Raw genomic sequence first — 16,259 nt, 5'->3', positions numbered from 1 at the left:
CCTCCAGAAGGCTTTAATTTCCAATTATCATCAGCTGGGGAGACTAGCATTCACAATACCATAGTTTATGGGGGATACCTAAATCAAACCACCACATTGTTACATACTTAATCTGGGTAAGCATTTGCTTTTCCTGTATGTACTACTTCTGCCAAAACTACCATCTGTGGGCTTACAGAATGCCTTATCCACCATCATGGCATTCCATACAGCATTGCTTCTGACCAAGAAACTCACTTCACAGCCAAGAAAGTATAGCAGTGGGCTCATGATCATGGAATTCACTGGTCTTACCACGTGCCCCACCACCCTGAACCTTGATAGAACCATGGAATGGCCTTTTAAAGAGATAGCTATAGGGCCAACTAGGTGGCAGTAGCTTTCAGGGCTGGGGCAGTGCCTTCCAGCAGGCTGCATATGCTCTGAATCAACATCCGATATATGGTACAGTTCTTCCTGTAGCCCAGATTCTTGGGTCCAGGGATCAAGAGGTGGAAATGGGAATGGTCCCACTTACCATCACCCCAAGTGAACTCTTAGATAAATTTTTGCTTCCTGTTCCTGCAACCTTACACTCTGCTGGCCTAGAGGTCTTTGTGCCAGAGGGGAGAGTGCTTTTGATAAGGAGGCACAAAGAAAATTCCACTGAATTGGAAGCTAAGACACCCCCAGGCTGCTTTGGGCTCCTGATGCCCTTGAGTGAGCAGACTGAGAAAGGAGTTACAGCGATAGCAGGGGTGACAGATCCAGACTACCAGGCGGAAGCCGGATGGCTGCTCCACAATTGAGTTAAGGAAGAGTAAGTATATCTGGAGTGCAGGAGATCCTTTAGGAAATCTCTGAATGTTACCATACCCTATGATCAAAGTCAATGGACAACTGTGACAACCCAATAGAAGTAGTGCAATAAATGGCCCAGATCCTTCAGGAATAAAGGTATGAGTCACCCCTCCAGGTAAAGAATCAAGACCTGCCGAGGTGCTTGCTGAAGGTGGAAGAAATGCAGAATGGGTAGTAGAAGAAGGTAGTCACAAATTCCATCTAAAGCCATGTGAATAGATACAGAAACAAGGACTGTAATTGCCATGTTTCTGTCCTACCGTGATATGGAGTGTTTGTAAATATCTATACCAATATTAAGATTATATCCCTAGCTAACTGTTTTTAATTTATATTAGACCTATTATATTAGAGAGTAATCATTCCTCAAGGAACCTTGCTTCTTGTGGGGAAGATTTTGCATTTCTGTTGTACTTGGGATAGTTATACCATGTTAGGCAGAATTATGAGCTTGTTAGTGTTTTCATTTGGCAATTAAGTATGACGTAAGGAAATATGGCTTGCTATCAAGTTGAACAAGGGGTGGGCTTGTGATGATTAAGATGTTGTCAACTTGATCTGTTTAGTAATTCACAGAAATCCCTCTCCAGTGTGTCTCTAAGGTTGCTTCCAGGAAGGGTTAACTGAAGGAGGAAGTCCTTCCTACAGGGTGAGCCCTTCCACCAGAGTGGGCTGCCCCTCTCAAAAAGGGACTTCGTATAAGGAAGCTCTGGATGAAGAGAGCCCTTGTTTCCTTCCACTTGGCTGCCAAAGCTCCTTACTGCCTTTCAGCTTAGATTGAAGACCAGCGCGGACAGAAGGCCCGTGTGGATTGAAAATCAGTGGCTCCTCAGGAAGCCTCCAGGCCTTCAGTGCTGGCCTGGGACTGCCGAGGCTTCCAGCCACGTGGACTGAGTAGCTACTTGGTTCCTAGATTCTCAGGCCTGCACTACTATTTGGACTGCCATAAACTAATCCAGTATGTTCCCTTTTTAATATAATTCATTCTAGCCATTCTGTTCCTCTAGAGAACCCTGACTAATATAAGAATCAGGGCTGGAGAGATGGCTTAGCGGTTAAGCACTTGCCTGTGAAGCCTAAGGACCCCGGTTCGAGGCTCGGTTCCCCAGGTCCCACGTTAGCCAAATGCACAAGGGGGCGCACGTGTCTGGAGTTCGTTTGCAGAGGCTGGAAGCCCTGGCGCGCCCATTCTCTCTCTCTCCCTCTATCTGTCTTTTTCTCTGTGTTTGTCGCTCTCAAATAAATAAAAAATTAAAACAAAAAAATAAATAAATAAAAATTTAAAAAAAGAATCAACCCAAGAGAGCTCCTCAAGATGTAGACATGTAAACCATGTTCTCAGAAATACTAATTTAATAAATATTCAATAGGCCCAAAAATCTATTCTTGTTTAATGCATGTGGGTGTAACACAGTTATGGGTAGGATTTTGCAGGATACTTGCAGAGATTCATGACCAACCCAAAGATGCCACTTCTCAGTCTGGCACATAGATATGTCAGGAAAACCCTTTAAGCAACTCTTATTGGATGGTTGGGATCCATGTCCAGGATTATCCATGCCTTCCAATGCCATCATATTAGAAAACCTGGAGAAAAATTATACCTCTGTAGGCACATGTGGTGTGGGAGAAACACTGGTAGAAGATGAAATGACGGTGAATTATAACTGCATTGGAACAAACTAAATTCTCAGTGACCATTTTGGCCATGGTTACAAAAACCTGAAGGTTTCTTTTTTGTTTCTCGAGCTTCCCTCTGTGTGCAAAGCCGTCCCTCATTACTTGCAATATATGATGTTACCGACTCTGAAAGCGGTTTTACTTTGCTTACAATGTTTTGTCAACTTGCAATACACTTATTTGCACCATGCCAAGGCCTTTTGTAAAGACTCCAGTCAAGGAGCTGTAGAGATGGTGCAGTGTTTAAAGGCACTTGCATGCAAAACCTGACAGCCCTCTTTCCATTCCCTGGTGCCTGTGTTAAGCCATATGCACACTGTGAATGTGCATCTTGAGTTCATTGGCAGTGGCAAGAGGCTGTGGAGCATTATTCTCTAAAAATCTGTCTCTCTCATCCCTTTCTTTCTTTCTTTCTTTCTTTCTTTCTTTCTTTCTTTCTTTCTTTCTTTCTCTTTCTCTCTTTTTCCTAGAAAATAAATAAATAAATAAATAATCAATATTTTAAGGTCTCCAGTCAAAATATAACCCCTAAAAAATAAAGAATACTTAAATACTCAATACCAATTACTTCAATTTCAATTTGAAATTACTTCATAATTTTATTACACACTTTAATACATTTTACAACTTGTTATATCTCCAATTTTTTTTTTTAGTACATTACTTAAATCCCAGGTAATATGGTCTCTACTCTTTATTGTCTGCATGTTATATATACATTTATGGTAGGCACCTTTGAAATGCTTCTGAATAAACACAATTCTTGATATTTACATTAACATGTAACTGCACCTATACATGTTTTCTAGTATTAATAACCTGTTTCTACCGATCAGAAAGTGGCAAATGTGATGACATCATTAGTATAACTAGTTTGTGTAGCAGTGAGCCTCTGATCACTGGGGTAAACCTCCAGATCAGACACAGTCATGAGAGAAGGGAATTGAAGCTTACAGGGGAAATTTCGTGATGCCAGAAATTAGTCCCACTGCCATGGAGAAAGAGAGAGAGAGAGAGAGAGAGAGAGAGGGAGAAGGAGGGAGAGAGAGAGAGGAGAGCAAGCAGGCAAGCACACTTTAGGAAATCCAGGCAAAGATCAAGTGTTTTGTACATCTTTAGACCAGAATTACAAATCTACTTCCATGACTTAGGGCTGGACCATAGGATCCACCCACAGTGACACCTCCTCAAACCCAGTGGTGGCAGATCTCAGTCACAAACTTTAATAAATTATTTCAAACTGCCACAGGTTGTAAAACTGGACTTTCATCTGGCTACTGTTTTTATTTTTTTTTTTCATTTGTTCACACTAGAATCTATTAGAATTATAGGAGCTCATATAACAATGAGAAGAATACCTCACACAATAGCTGGTAGGTCACTGTTACACAACTCCAATGTTCTAAAAGATATCCTTGGCATAACCCACCAAGTCAATATCATTGCAGCCTTATTAGAAAACATTCACAGGACTCAGATTCACCACAGAGTGTTGATGCACAGATAGGTGAAATAATGTTATTGATTTATAACACATAATAATAATGTCCCATTAATTATTGGATACCATGTCAATACGGAGAGCATATTTTTTCTATGTTCTGACATACTTCTGCTGCAAAGACTGAAGGATTCTTAATGGAAAGCAGCATAGCTCTAGGTAACATTATTCTTATGTTTCTCTTTAATACCTTGACACATAAGCATGAGTTGTCTACAAAATCCGGCTTCGTGCCCTCTCACTATAGGGCAGTTGTTTCGGATCTGTTACAATGATATCATCTATGTATTTAAGTGCTTCAATTAATGTCCTATACTGAGTGTGTTTTATGCTACTTGGGTCACTAAAAATACTTCACTGACTATTTATTACATCCCATAGCTTGACTGTGGTTATTATACTGTTAGAAGGCCTAAAATTAGCATTGATTGATACATCTCATCTTAGTAAATGCTCATGGTGAGTCTTAAGAAATGACCTGCCATGAAACCATTATCTACCAAGGTAAAAATAAATAAATAAATAAATAAATAAATAAATAAATAAATAAATAAATAAAGTACCCACATTAAGTCAGATACTCGATGTGCAACATGTGCCTGGACTTATTTGCAGTGATTAGAGACCCTGGTATGCCCATTCTTTCTCTATTTGCCCTTTTTATCTTTCTCTCAAACAAGCAAAATAAAATAAAATATTAAGATAAAAAGAATTAAGAAAATATAATTAATAAGATGTTTAATAGAAATGTGGTATGTATAAAATATTTTAACCTATACAGGAAAATATCTTTTTTTTTTTCTGGTGAAATAACTATGAACTCTGACAGTAGCCAGAAAGTGAAGCTGTCATTTCACACTTATGACCAAACTATACTTCTATTGTACACATAGCACTTGATGCATAAGATTTCTTCATTGGGATCACCTTTAATCCCAGCCATGGGAAGCAGAGGTAAGAATCTGAAGTCAGCCTAAGACCGCAAAGTAAGTTCTGGGTCAGTTGGCTTCAAAAACAACAACTGCAATAAGAATTCTTTATTTTCCAGTTTGAGTAGTTTTATTTTATTTATTAAATCAAATTCAGCATGCAATTATAATAAGCAAAAACATACAGCAAATAAATAAAAAGATTTCAAGAACTGAACATTAATTTTAAGTATATGATTAACTTAAATACAAGTAGTTTTTGCACAGTGTGCTTAATCTTTGAACACCCTCCTGACTATTATTATTGTTACTAACTTTTACAATAAAATAATGGAACTTGACTAGCAAATGGCCCTGTGGCACTGTTGGCATTTATTTCTCAGAATGTATTTGGAAGTGAGAGAGATGGTTGCCAATCCTCACTTGATCATCACAGGTCTTGGACACAGGCTACTAAGAAAAAAAGAATTCCTCATAGCTTCTATCTCCTCACTCCTACAGTGTGAACAGTAACTCCATGAAATATTGCTTTTTTTTGATTGTTTCTTTCATTTTTATTTATTTAATTGAGAGTAACAGAGAGAGAAAGAGGCAGATAGAGAGAGAGAGAGAGAGAATGGGTGCTCCAGGGCTCCCAGTCACTGCAAATGAACTACAGACACATGTACCCCCATGTGCAACTGGCTAACACATGGGTCCTGGAAAATCGAGCCTCCAACTGAGGTCCTTAGGCTTCACAGGCAAGTGCTTAACCACTAAGCAATCTCTCCAGCCCTATGAAATATTTCTTTAGGGGACCAAATAAGCCATTTTATATGCATCTGTAAGGCTAGTATAGTTAAGCAATTGATTTACTATTACTCCTCTATAAAGAATAAGGATACATGCCTAGGAGTGCTATAGCTGGGTCATATGGTAGATCAATCTTTAGCTGTTTTAGGAACCTCCACACTGATTTCCACAATGGCTGGACCAGATTGCATTCCCACCAGCAGTGTAGAAGGGTTTCTGTTTTTCCACATCTCCGCCAACACTTATGATCATTTGTTTTCATGATGGTGGCCAATCTGACAGGAGTGAGATGGAATCTCAATGTAGTTTTAATCTGCATTTTCCTGATGGTTAGTGACGTAGAACAATTTTTTAGATGCTTATATGCCATTCGTATTTCTTCCTTTGAGAACTCTCTATTTAGCTCCATAGCCCATTTTTTGATTGGCTTGTTTGATTCCTTATTATTTAACTTTTTGAGTTCTTTGTATATCCTAGATATTAATCCTCTATCAGATATATAGCTGGTGAAGATTTTTTTCCCATTCTGTAGGTTGCCTCTTTGCTTTTTTCACTGTGTCCTTTGCAGAGCAAAATCTTTGTCATTTCATGAGGTCCCAGTGATTAATCTGTGGTTTTATTGCCTGAGCAATTGGGGTTGTATTCAGAAAGTCTTTGCCAAGACCAATATGTTGAAGGGTTTCCCCTACTTTTTCCTCTAGTAGTTTCAGAGTTTCAGGTCATCTCATTTCCTTAGAAGTATGTGTTCAACCATGTTTATTGCTGCTCAATTTATAATAGCTGGGAAATGGAACCAGCCTAGATGTCGCTCAACTGATGAGTGGATAATGAAGATGTGGCACGTTTATACAATGGAGTTATACTCAGCGGTAAAGAAAAATGAAGTTATGAAATATGCAGAAAAATTAATGGACCTGGAAAGGATTATCCAGGCCCAGAAAGCCAAGCGCCACATATTCTCTCTCATATGTGGATCCTAGCTACAGATGATTGGGATTCTGCATGAGAATGAAAATACTTAGTAGCAGAGGCCAGTAAGTTAAAAAGGAGACATAAAGGGAAGAGAAAGGAAGGGAGGAGGGTACTTAATAGGTTGGTATTGTATATATGTAAGTACAATGATTGAGATGGGGAGGTAATATGATGGAGAATGGAATTTCAAAGGGGAAAGTGTGGGGGGGGGAGGGAATTACCATGGGACTTTTTTTATAATCATGGAAAATGCTAATAAAAATGTAAAAAAAAAATTGAAAAAAAAGAATAAGGATACACATTGTCTGAGAGCATTACTTCATGGCTGAAAAATATGTTGTACTGTTCAACCAAGCCTTTCTGAAAATTCTGCCCAGAAATCATTAATTTTTAACAATCTTCCCTTGCTTAATAATCTTTCAGTGACCATGCACACCCTTTTCTAACTTCTTGTTAGCATTCAAATCTGAACAACTAGGATTCTAACCTAATGTCCATGCTGTAAGTTATTTATTTTGCTGCTAATTTCTACCTAACCTTAAATATTTTCTAAATTTTTCCCAGTACTCACAACAAATATTGCTTACAGTGCATATGGTCCTACATAAAGCTAAAAAAATGAATAATTTATGTTAAACCTGAATTATAGATACTGAATTTAGAGGTGATTTTTCCATATATATAGAATATCACTTTCCCTTAGTTAATAACATTTAAAATATATCTCTACAAAACATTAAAATTTATTATAGAACAATTAAATATTAACTCATAACCCCATGTTTGCATGTAAAATCTGTCAAACATAGCATTTGATGAAGCACACCACTGATATTTTCCTTATTACAGAATGAATGTAACCCATTCATTGGGAACTTTACATAACAAAAATAAGTGTCTCATGATGATCTGTTTGTACATGTACATGAAATACTTTATAGGAGTATAATTATATTATCATTATTATTATATTTAACTAATAACATTTGCTAGATTAACTCCAAACCATTAGTAGCACACACCTACTAAAATTTTCTACTTAAATGAATTAAATTTTTAGTTTCGTTCTTTTTAAAATTCTCAAGATTTATATCATAAAACAACAAAGCAGTAATGTATAAAATATTTATTAACGGTCTAATAAAAATATTTGGACCTACAACTATAGCAACACTGATTAATGGCTGTTTTAACTGTTTAAAAGTTGTTCAATTGTTGAACTATCTTATTTAACCTTATTTGAGTGTATTTATAGAGGGTCAACAGCAACAAAATGTATGCTCATGAAATCTTCAAGAAGGTGTATACTTACACAATTTTATTCTTGGTAGAATGAGAGTGGGATGTTTATTAATCATTCATTCCCTAGGATGCTAGGCCCTGTTCAGATGGCTTGTTGATCAGTGAAGACAATCTTAGGCATTCCATTATGAATAATATATGTTTTACACTATGCAATGCCACAAAATAAAATCTACTCTTAACTTTTACTTCTTAGTATTTAGCACATGATATGTATGTAACATCTTTATTTTTCATATAGCTGGAGGGTTTATGTTCCACCACACTTCCTCAATGGTATATGTTCAGACACCTTCTGGTTGACTGAGATGAACTTCCAGACCAGGCACAGATATGTAGGAAGGGATATTTATTGAAGCTTACAGGTCCAGAGGAAGTTCCATAATGGCAGAAAAAGCTGGCCTGCCTTCACAGGTCCAAGTAGAGAGAGAGAGAGAGAGAGAGAGAGAGAAGCCAAAGGCCACACAGTACAGCACAGCACACTTCAGGAACTCCAGCTAGGAACACTTTGCATATCTTTAGATTGAAATCTGAAGCCCACCACCACACCTTAACATCCATCCGGTGACACTGCCTCCAGCCAGGTGGCTGCAGAAGCAAACTACAAACTAATAAAACACTGAATATATTGGGGGCCATCTATTCAAACTACCACAGTATGTAAATCATTGAATGATCTTGGAATAGATAGAAGGACTTCCAAGGGTTTCATCACTGGAGATTTATTAGTTCAGCATCAGTCATAGATTCAGTTTGCACATAGACTGTGTCTAATTTGGGTTCTGAATATGAGGGTCAATGCAAACTATTATCTTTAATTTAGGGTCTCCTGACCAGCATTTAAGAAAAAAAAAAACAAACTATCATCAGTAAGTTGGATAAGCATACTCATTAGTAATATTCATGAATTGTCAGCTAAGGTTCTATCAGTTTAGGAAATCAATTTTTCTTTTTTTTCAATTTTTCAAATATCATGGGTAATAATGTACAATGTGAAGATCCATACATTCTTCTGTTTTGTAATTCATCAAAACCCAGAGCTTTAACAGACACAACTGGATTCTTCTGGATGGATGTGGTGGTGCACACCTTTAATCCCAGCACTCGGGAGGCAGAGATAGGAGGATCACCATGAGTTCAAAGGCACCCTGAGAATACAGACTGGATTCTAGGTCAGCCGGGGTTACAGGGGGACCCTAGCTTGAATTAAAAATAAAGTCTGTGTTCTGACTATGCTCATGCCACCAAGATGATTTGATAGCCTAGGTCATCACAGGGGAGGAATAGACCTTTCACAGCTAAGTAACAGCAGGTCTACAAATTGTCTAGAGATGTTCAGCTGGAGTTAAGATACAGGGGCTTGAGGCTGGAGAAATGACTAATGTTTAAGGTGCTTGTCTGCAAAGGCTAACAACCTGAGTTTGACTCCCCAGTACCCTTGTAAAGCTAGATGTACAAAGTGGCACATGCATCTGGAGTTTATTTTCAGCAACTGGAGGCCCTGGTGCACACATTTTCTCTGTCCTCCTTCTCTCTCTCTGCTTACAAATAAATGAAAATATTTTTAAAAAGACATAGGGGAGTACTACACATAATACAAAAGACTGCGTGTGTTTTATGTGTGTACTAATAGGAAGGATTCAATTAGTTTCAATTTCTAGAGGCTATGTTTATTTTAGATAGGTTATCTATGAAATAGAATTTACTTGAAATTATAGCATCTCATCATTTTTCACTTATTATGTCTAAGTGATGGTAGGGAAATCAACATAATTGACTAGAGATTAGATTCACAATTTACAACTATGTTTTTAACTATATTTTTCAAGCAGTTTAGATTGTTCATCATTTCGGTGATACCATAGCTTAACTGTCTGCAAAAAATTTTAATTTAGTTCAATTAATTGAATATTGAAATTTATAATGAAAGGAATGAATATTAACACATATAAGAGGGTACAATATGGCTAGAAAAATGATGATAACCATAAAAGGAAATCTTAAAGATAATATGAGTGGAAAATCTTTCAAGAAAATGAGACTGACATTCTCTTTTCACTACTATATAGGTCTGGCCAAGTTGACAGTCTTCTCTCTCTGTGAGGCAATTGGTTGTAAATGACGTAAGAAGCAGGGACCACACAGTAGAGAAGTAGAGGAAGTTCAGGGTAGATCACAAGGCTTAACTTGTCAAGGATGAGAGAAAGACCGCAGGGAAAACTGGGCAGATCAGGAAGAACTGAAACTGAGAAACTGTCTTCATCTTTCACCCAAGAAGGCTGCTTGTCGAGTAAGGGGTGTTTGATCTATGTAAAGTCTCCTGTCTTTATTGGAATCCTGCACTGAGATATTATTAAAATCCCAGACACAAAGAACTCACAAACCCAAACAAGAGGAGTGTTAGCCTTCTCATGCTGTTTGTACTGACCGCGTCAACTCTTTAGCACGGGCACGGCAACCACAGTACGCTACATGGCAGAGAAGAATGACTCCAGCTTTCTGACTTCTCTCTTCCCTGTTTGAACAAACTGGACAGCCCATAAACCCCTGTCATAGAAATAGAACCTACCATTGATGCTGCCTTTAAAATGTCTCCAAAAATGTAATGCTTTATCACAGTACACAACCCTGGAGTGAAATAGCTTAAAATAATAAAGTGGCGTCATGTTTCCCAAAACTTTCCTTTTTTTTCTAAGTAGCAAGTTATGTAGAATTTGGCTATGTTAATAGGCATTTCAGACGATGTGTTTCTTTGGGCATTCAGCTAGCTGGGAGAATGACTAAATAATTGAAGACAGAGGCATGTGTCAAGCAGTCTGTCAAGTTTAGCTGCAATATTTTGCTTAGCTGGGATGGTGACCCCAGCATCAATATGTGATGTATCTACTATAGTATTCTGCCAGGCTGTTTACCCAAAGTCAATGACGGTATTAAAATGAACAGAACCTGCAGGACTGTTATTGTTAGACTCAGAGCATAAGACAGAGCCTGGCAATGATGAAATTGACAAAAGGTCTCACTGAGGTGTTGGAAAAGACATCTGTTTCTCCATATTTAGAAGCATTTTCTGAGGACCATATAATTGTTGTATAATTGTTTTTGTTTTATTTTATTTATTTGTGAAAGAGATGGAGAGAGAGAGAGAGTATGGGTGTGCCAGGGCCTTTAGCCACTGTAAAGGAACTCCAGATGCATGTGCCACCTTGTGCATCTGGCTTATGTGTGTCCTGGGAATGGAAACTGAGTCCTTTGGCTTTGCAGGCAAATGCCTTAACCTCTATGGCATCTCTTCAGCCCAACTGTTGCATAATTAAATCCAATTGAACAAGATGGGAACAACACTCCTCAGTAGAAATAAGTATCCATAGATTTATTTTATAAAAATGTCAAATTGGTATGTAAGGTGTTGTAAATGTTTACCAGATGCACAGAATATACTGGGAAAGTAAAAGCAAATAATGTCCCACAGAAACTTTCTCAAACTTTCCAATGGACATTACTGGAGTACTTGGACAAAGAACTTCTCTTCAAACAAACTATGCTAAAAGTTAAATGTAAATATCCCCTCCTGACTAAATTTGAGAAATATATAGTGATATCAATAAGTGCCCCATCAAATAAATATGGTATTGTGAATCTCAGCTTGAAGATCCTTTCCTGGACTTAGATCCAATGCAAGGAATTATTAACAAAGCATAAATTCGAAGTAATTCATAGCAAAAAACCTGTACTTAAAAATCTATAAAATAGTTGTCATTATTAATACAATCTAGTGACAGAAATGGTGTGATATTCAAAATGATTTCTTCAAATTTAGAAAATATTTCATAATAGGTCATTTTTATATATTATATTTCTTGTTGCCTGCCTTATAAATATAGAAGGACTATGTGTGGAATAGAAGCTGGCACTCGGAAGAATATTTTTAAGAAGTCAACAGAATAAAGTGAGGTCACACAATGAAAATCATGTCTAGTATTCATGCAATCTTGCTCATTGGCAGCTGTCACAATTTCTCTGGACGTATACTATAAAGCAAACGGAGAGATTTCATACTATTCCCCAGGAGGCCACTCAGCTGTCAGTCTAAAAATGAAAAACATCTCAGCAGGGAGTTGTTTAAGAGTGTTAAATCCAAAGAATTGCAGTATACCATTGATTCTGTCCATGCCATACTTACTAACTTTACTTGCAATTATGGAGAAATTATACTGTGCGTTGCTTTCTCTGTCTAGCAATTCGTTAGTGGCGATGGTCCCTTCCGTTCCGTCTATTGTAAAGTAGCTGTCGCCATCACTCCTCCAGTCTATGAGGTACCTGCATATGAAAAGAGTGGATGCAAATGTGCAATGATTACACATTAAACAGAATGGCAGTTAGGCTAACTTGACACCGTTCCTTATTTTTCTCCCTCAAGCTACTACCCACCTTGCAATAAAGGAGACTGCAAATGACAGCTTCTTTATTGCAAAGTCAGTATGCTCAAGGTGAAACTGGAAATAATGAAAGATTTAGTACTCCTGCTGTTCATATTATTTTAGGGTCTTGACACCTTGAAAGCTCAGCAGAGACTGAAATTCTAAAGCTGACCATGGGCTTCCTTAACCTGCTGAATATTAAAACATTTTCAAGCAGTAAAAATTTTCTCAATGGTAGCTTTGGGATGGATTACAAGTGGGGCAGACATCTGAAAAGTACTAAAAGCCTAGGCCAGGACTGTTGTAGGATCTTTGTGCTTCTGTGTACATGAAAAAAAAACAAAAACATAATATGATGAGAAGCAAATAAAAATCACCTGAACTTTTTGTGATTCTACAAAATTATTTTCCTTAGAAAAATAAAAGTTCCACTGGAAAACTTTCTAACAAATGAATCAGAGAATGTGGCTCTTGATATTTTTGTATCTTTGAAATTATCTAACATGTTTGGTAATACAGGATAGTGTCCTATGTGTAATAGCTATGGCAGAAAACTCCAGAAAATGAATAAGAAAACAGATTTTTCATTTAGTTAAATTTTCATGCAATGGTAGACCTATGTATGGAATGATAGACACATTTCCAATCAAAATAATTAGAATTGTAATTTTTTTTTAATTTTTTTTGGTTTATTTTTATTTATTTATTTGAGAGCAACAGACAGAGAACGAGGCAGAGAGAGAGAGAGAGAGAGAGAGAGAGAGAGAGAGAGAGAGAGAGAGAGAATGGGCACGCCAGGGCTACCAGCCACTGCAAACGAACTCCAGACGCATGCGCCCCCTTGTGCATCTGGCTAACGTGGGACCTGGGGAAGCAAGCCTCGAACCGGGGTCCTTAGGCTTCACAGGCAAGCGCTTAACTGCTAAGCCATCTCTCCAGCCCTAGAATTGTAATTTTATGTTAGGGACAGAATTTAGTGCTTTGACCATGCAAGTCTAGTGCTCTACCACTGAGCTATACTCCAAGCTCAAGAATTAGCATTTTCAAATCATACAGTGTGACTAGTACTATATTTAACTATACACATCATCTTACTCTGCCTCTAAATGATGCTACAATAAATATTATACCTCCATATACTTAGCATACCAAGAAATCAAAGCTAATAAAAATAATACAGTAGCCCAAGTTCACATGGTTAGAACATTTATGCTGATATTTTGACCAGGTCAGTAAGAGTTTCCATACAGTCATTTTAAGTCATAACAATTTGCAGTAGAGCATATTATCATAAGACAAGGTATATCATACATTTACCAATTGTATTTTTCTGACGTGGGAACTAAAGATAGGTAATCCAAAACATTGGTTGAGTGTGTCAGGGCCTTCAGCCACTGCAAACAAACTCCAGATGCATATGCCACCTTGTGCCTCTGGCTTATGAGGGTCCTGGGGAATCGAACCTGGCTCCTTAGGCTTTGCAGGCAAGGGCCTTAACTGCTAAGAATAAAGAAAAATATTACAGTTGGTGTATGGGAACCCCATGCCAGAAAACAAAAGGATCTTTTTTTCCATTCTAAAAGGTTATGAATGAGTGTATCAATAGTACAAGCAATTATGACTAATTTGTTATTTGAAACTGTAGTGGTTTGTCATTATGCTGAGAGAGCAAATCTAGTTTGTCTTTATAAATGGGATTTAACTGGTGAACTTGTCTATATTTGTTAGTAAACTGATTTGCTAACCAGCAGTTGCTGAGTATTATTAGAACAAGGTGTGAACCATGGTGTTAATGTACTTTTGGTATTTCAGCTTTTAATATTTTATTATTTATTTATTTATTTAACAGAGAAAGAGGTGGAGGGAGAAAGAGAATGGGAGCACCAGGGCTTCTGGCCACTGCAAATGAACTGCAGACACATGTGCCCCTTTGTGCATCTGGCTAACGTGGGTCCTGGGAAATCAAACCTGGATCCTCAGGCTTTGCAGGGAAACGCCTTAAGAGCTAAGCCATCCCTCCAGCTCTGATATCTCAGATTTTGATCTGAGGTGTGAGAATTCATTTGAATCTCAGATTTCATTACAACTGATTTCCCTGTGGGAATGCTCTCAACAGCAACGAGGAAGCCAGGGCAACATTTAAAAGTTAGGGAGCACCAAGACATACTGAGTTTAACTTTTCCCATTGCATGTTATATTCTGAATAAGAAAATATGTATCTCCATATTCTTTACTCCCCTTTATTTTGTGTGGACTAGTATGCGGTGTATGTATGTGTATGATAGATGTACAAATTCACATGACCCCTGTGTACATGCCTTCAGAGGCCAGAGAAGATACTGAGTTTCCTCCTCTAGTGCTTTCCCACTGTGTTTCCCAGAGACCAGATCTCTCCAGTAGACTGGCTGACCAGAGCCTCACTGACACTCCTGCCTCTGCCTCCATGGGTGTTGGACTTAAAGGCTCCTGCGGGCACACTAGACTTTTCACATTGGTGCCAAAGAGCAGTCTTGGGTTCCCACAGTTGCACAGAAATCCCTCTTATCTTTTGAACCTTTTATCCAGCCCACAACATTCCTACTTGGCACTACTATCCAACTAAACCTGGGCATAGCTGAAGATGAACATTGCCCGTGAATGTCCTCACAGGCTAGTACTTCAAGAGGAATAATCGGTACACATTGTGGTCAGTTGGAAATCCCTCACACAGGTGCCATCTGCTACACACTCAGCACTGTGCTGGAGTTGAAGGAGAAGATGAAGTATGATGGCCACCACTGAAGCTTGGAGAGACGTGAATCAGTGGATGAACTCAAGGTCTCAGTTCATTTTCAATGTCCCCACAGTAGTGCGAAGGAAAGGTGCCCTGTAGAACATCATATCAGGAAAAATGTCCTACTGCACAAGATGCTTAGCTGACACTAGAGGGCCGTGGACAAATGATCTAGGATAGATGGGCAATCAATACAAGGAAGAAAAAAAAAAAGAGATATTTCAGGAAGCTGGTTTAGCAGTAGGAAAACTGAGGAAGTGGTGTAGAATAATTTCAACAGAAAAATAGTTGAGAAGCACAAAAATAAAATGCCACTTATATATACTGAACACACATAGGTGTGGTTACCTTAGCATTATGAGTCCAGTCAAAATTAAGTTATAGACAGAGGAGGATTGTGGGAGTGTCCTCCTCTCTCTAATGAGATAGTTAATGGCTGTTGGGTGGGGGAGAGAAATTACTCCCTTGTTGGGTATCACCACTGGCAAGTGATGAAAAGGAAATGCTGGACAATGGAGCTGAGGGGGACACAGCAGGGTAGTGTATATCAACAAAATGGAACATAAATGTATGAGAATATCAAAAGACAAGTAAAAATTACTGGCTCCTGTATAGTCCTTGTAGCAAGGTTTATACTGGTGTCCCATCAACATATCTGACTATAGCCACTAGTATATTTTAGTTTTCAAACAGATTCAAATTGATAAAAGTATGGCAAAAAATATTGTACTCAACATTGGTATTTCCCATGTTAAGATTTCCCGTAGTTTTTTTTCAGCTCCCCGTATGTACGCATGCATACTGAGAATCGGGCAGAGCCATATAAAAGTACATCTAGAATGCTCTGCCCCTAAAGCCGCTTGACATAGAAACATGTTTCTCCAAGAACAAAAATGACGAACATGTCCAAGCATTCATAATGTGAATGCTAGCCCCCTGCAAAAAGAGAATGTTTTTTTTTTTTCCCAGAAGGAGTAAGAAATTGCTTTTGATTTAAAAATATATTTATTTTTGTTGTCCCTGAGAGGATGTCTGGGGAGTTTCACTCTTGA

The 16,259-nt window shown here is 38.0% G+C and overlaps 1 protein-coding gene across 1 annotated transcript in view; it reads right to left on the bottom strand.

Annotated features, from left to right (window-relative positions):
* The window catches only part of Cdh12 (cadherin 12), a 193,891-nt gene that overhangs the window by 25,534 nt on the left and 152,098 nt on the right, over nt 1-16,259 (bottom strand). The window contains exon 5 of the mRNA XM_045133000.1: nt 12,197-12,333. Coding sequence (XP_044988935.1) covers nt 12,197-12,333 — 137 coding nt within the window. The remainder of the gene's footprint in view (nt 1-12,196; nt 12,334-16,259) is intronic.

This window comes from Jaculus jaculus, chromosome 13 (genome assembly GCF_020740685.1).
Source record: "Jaculus jaculus isolate mJacJac1 chromosome 13, mJacJac1.mat.Y.cur, whole genome shotgun sequence".
NCBI lineage: Eukaryota > Metazoa > Chordata > Mammalia > Rodentia > Dipodidae > Jaculus > Jaculus jaculus.
This window is presented reverse-complemented; position numbering and strand designations above follow the sequence as displayed.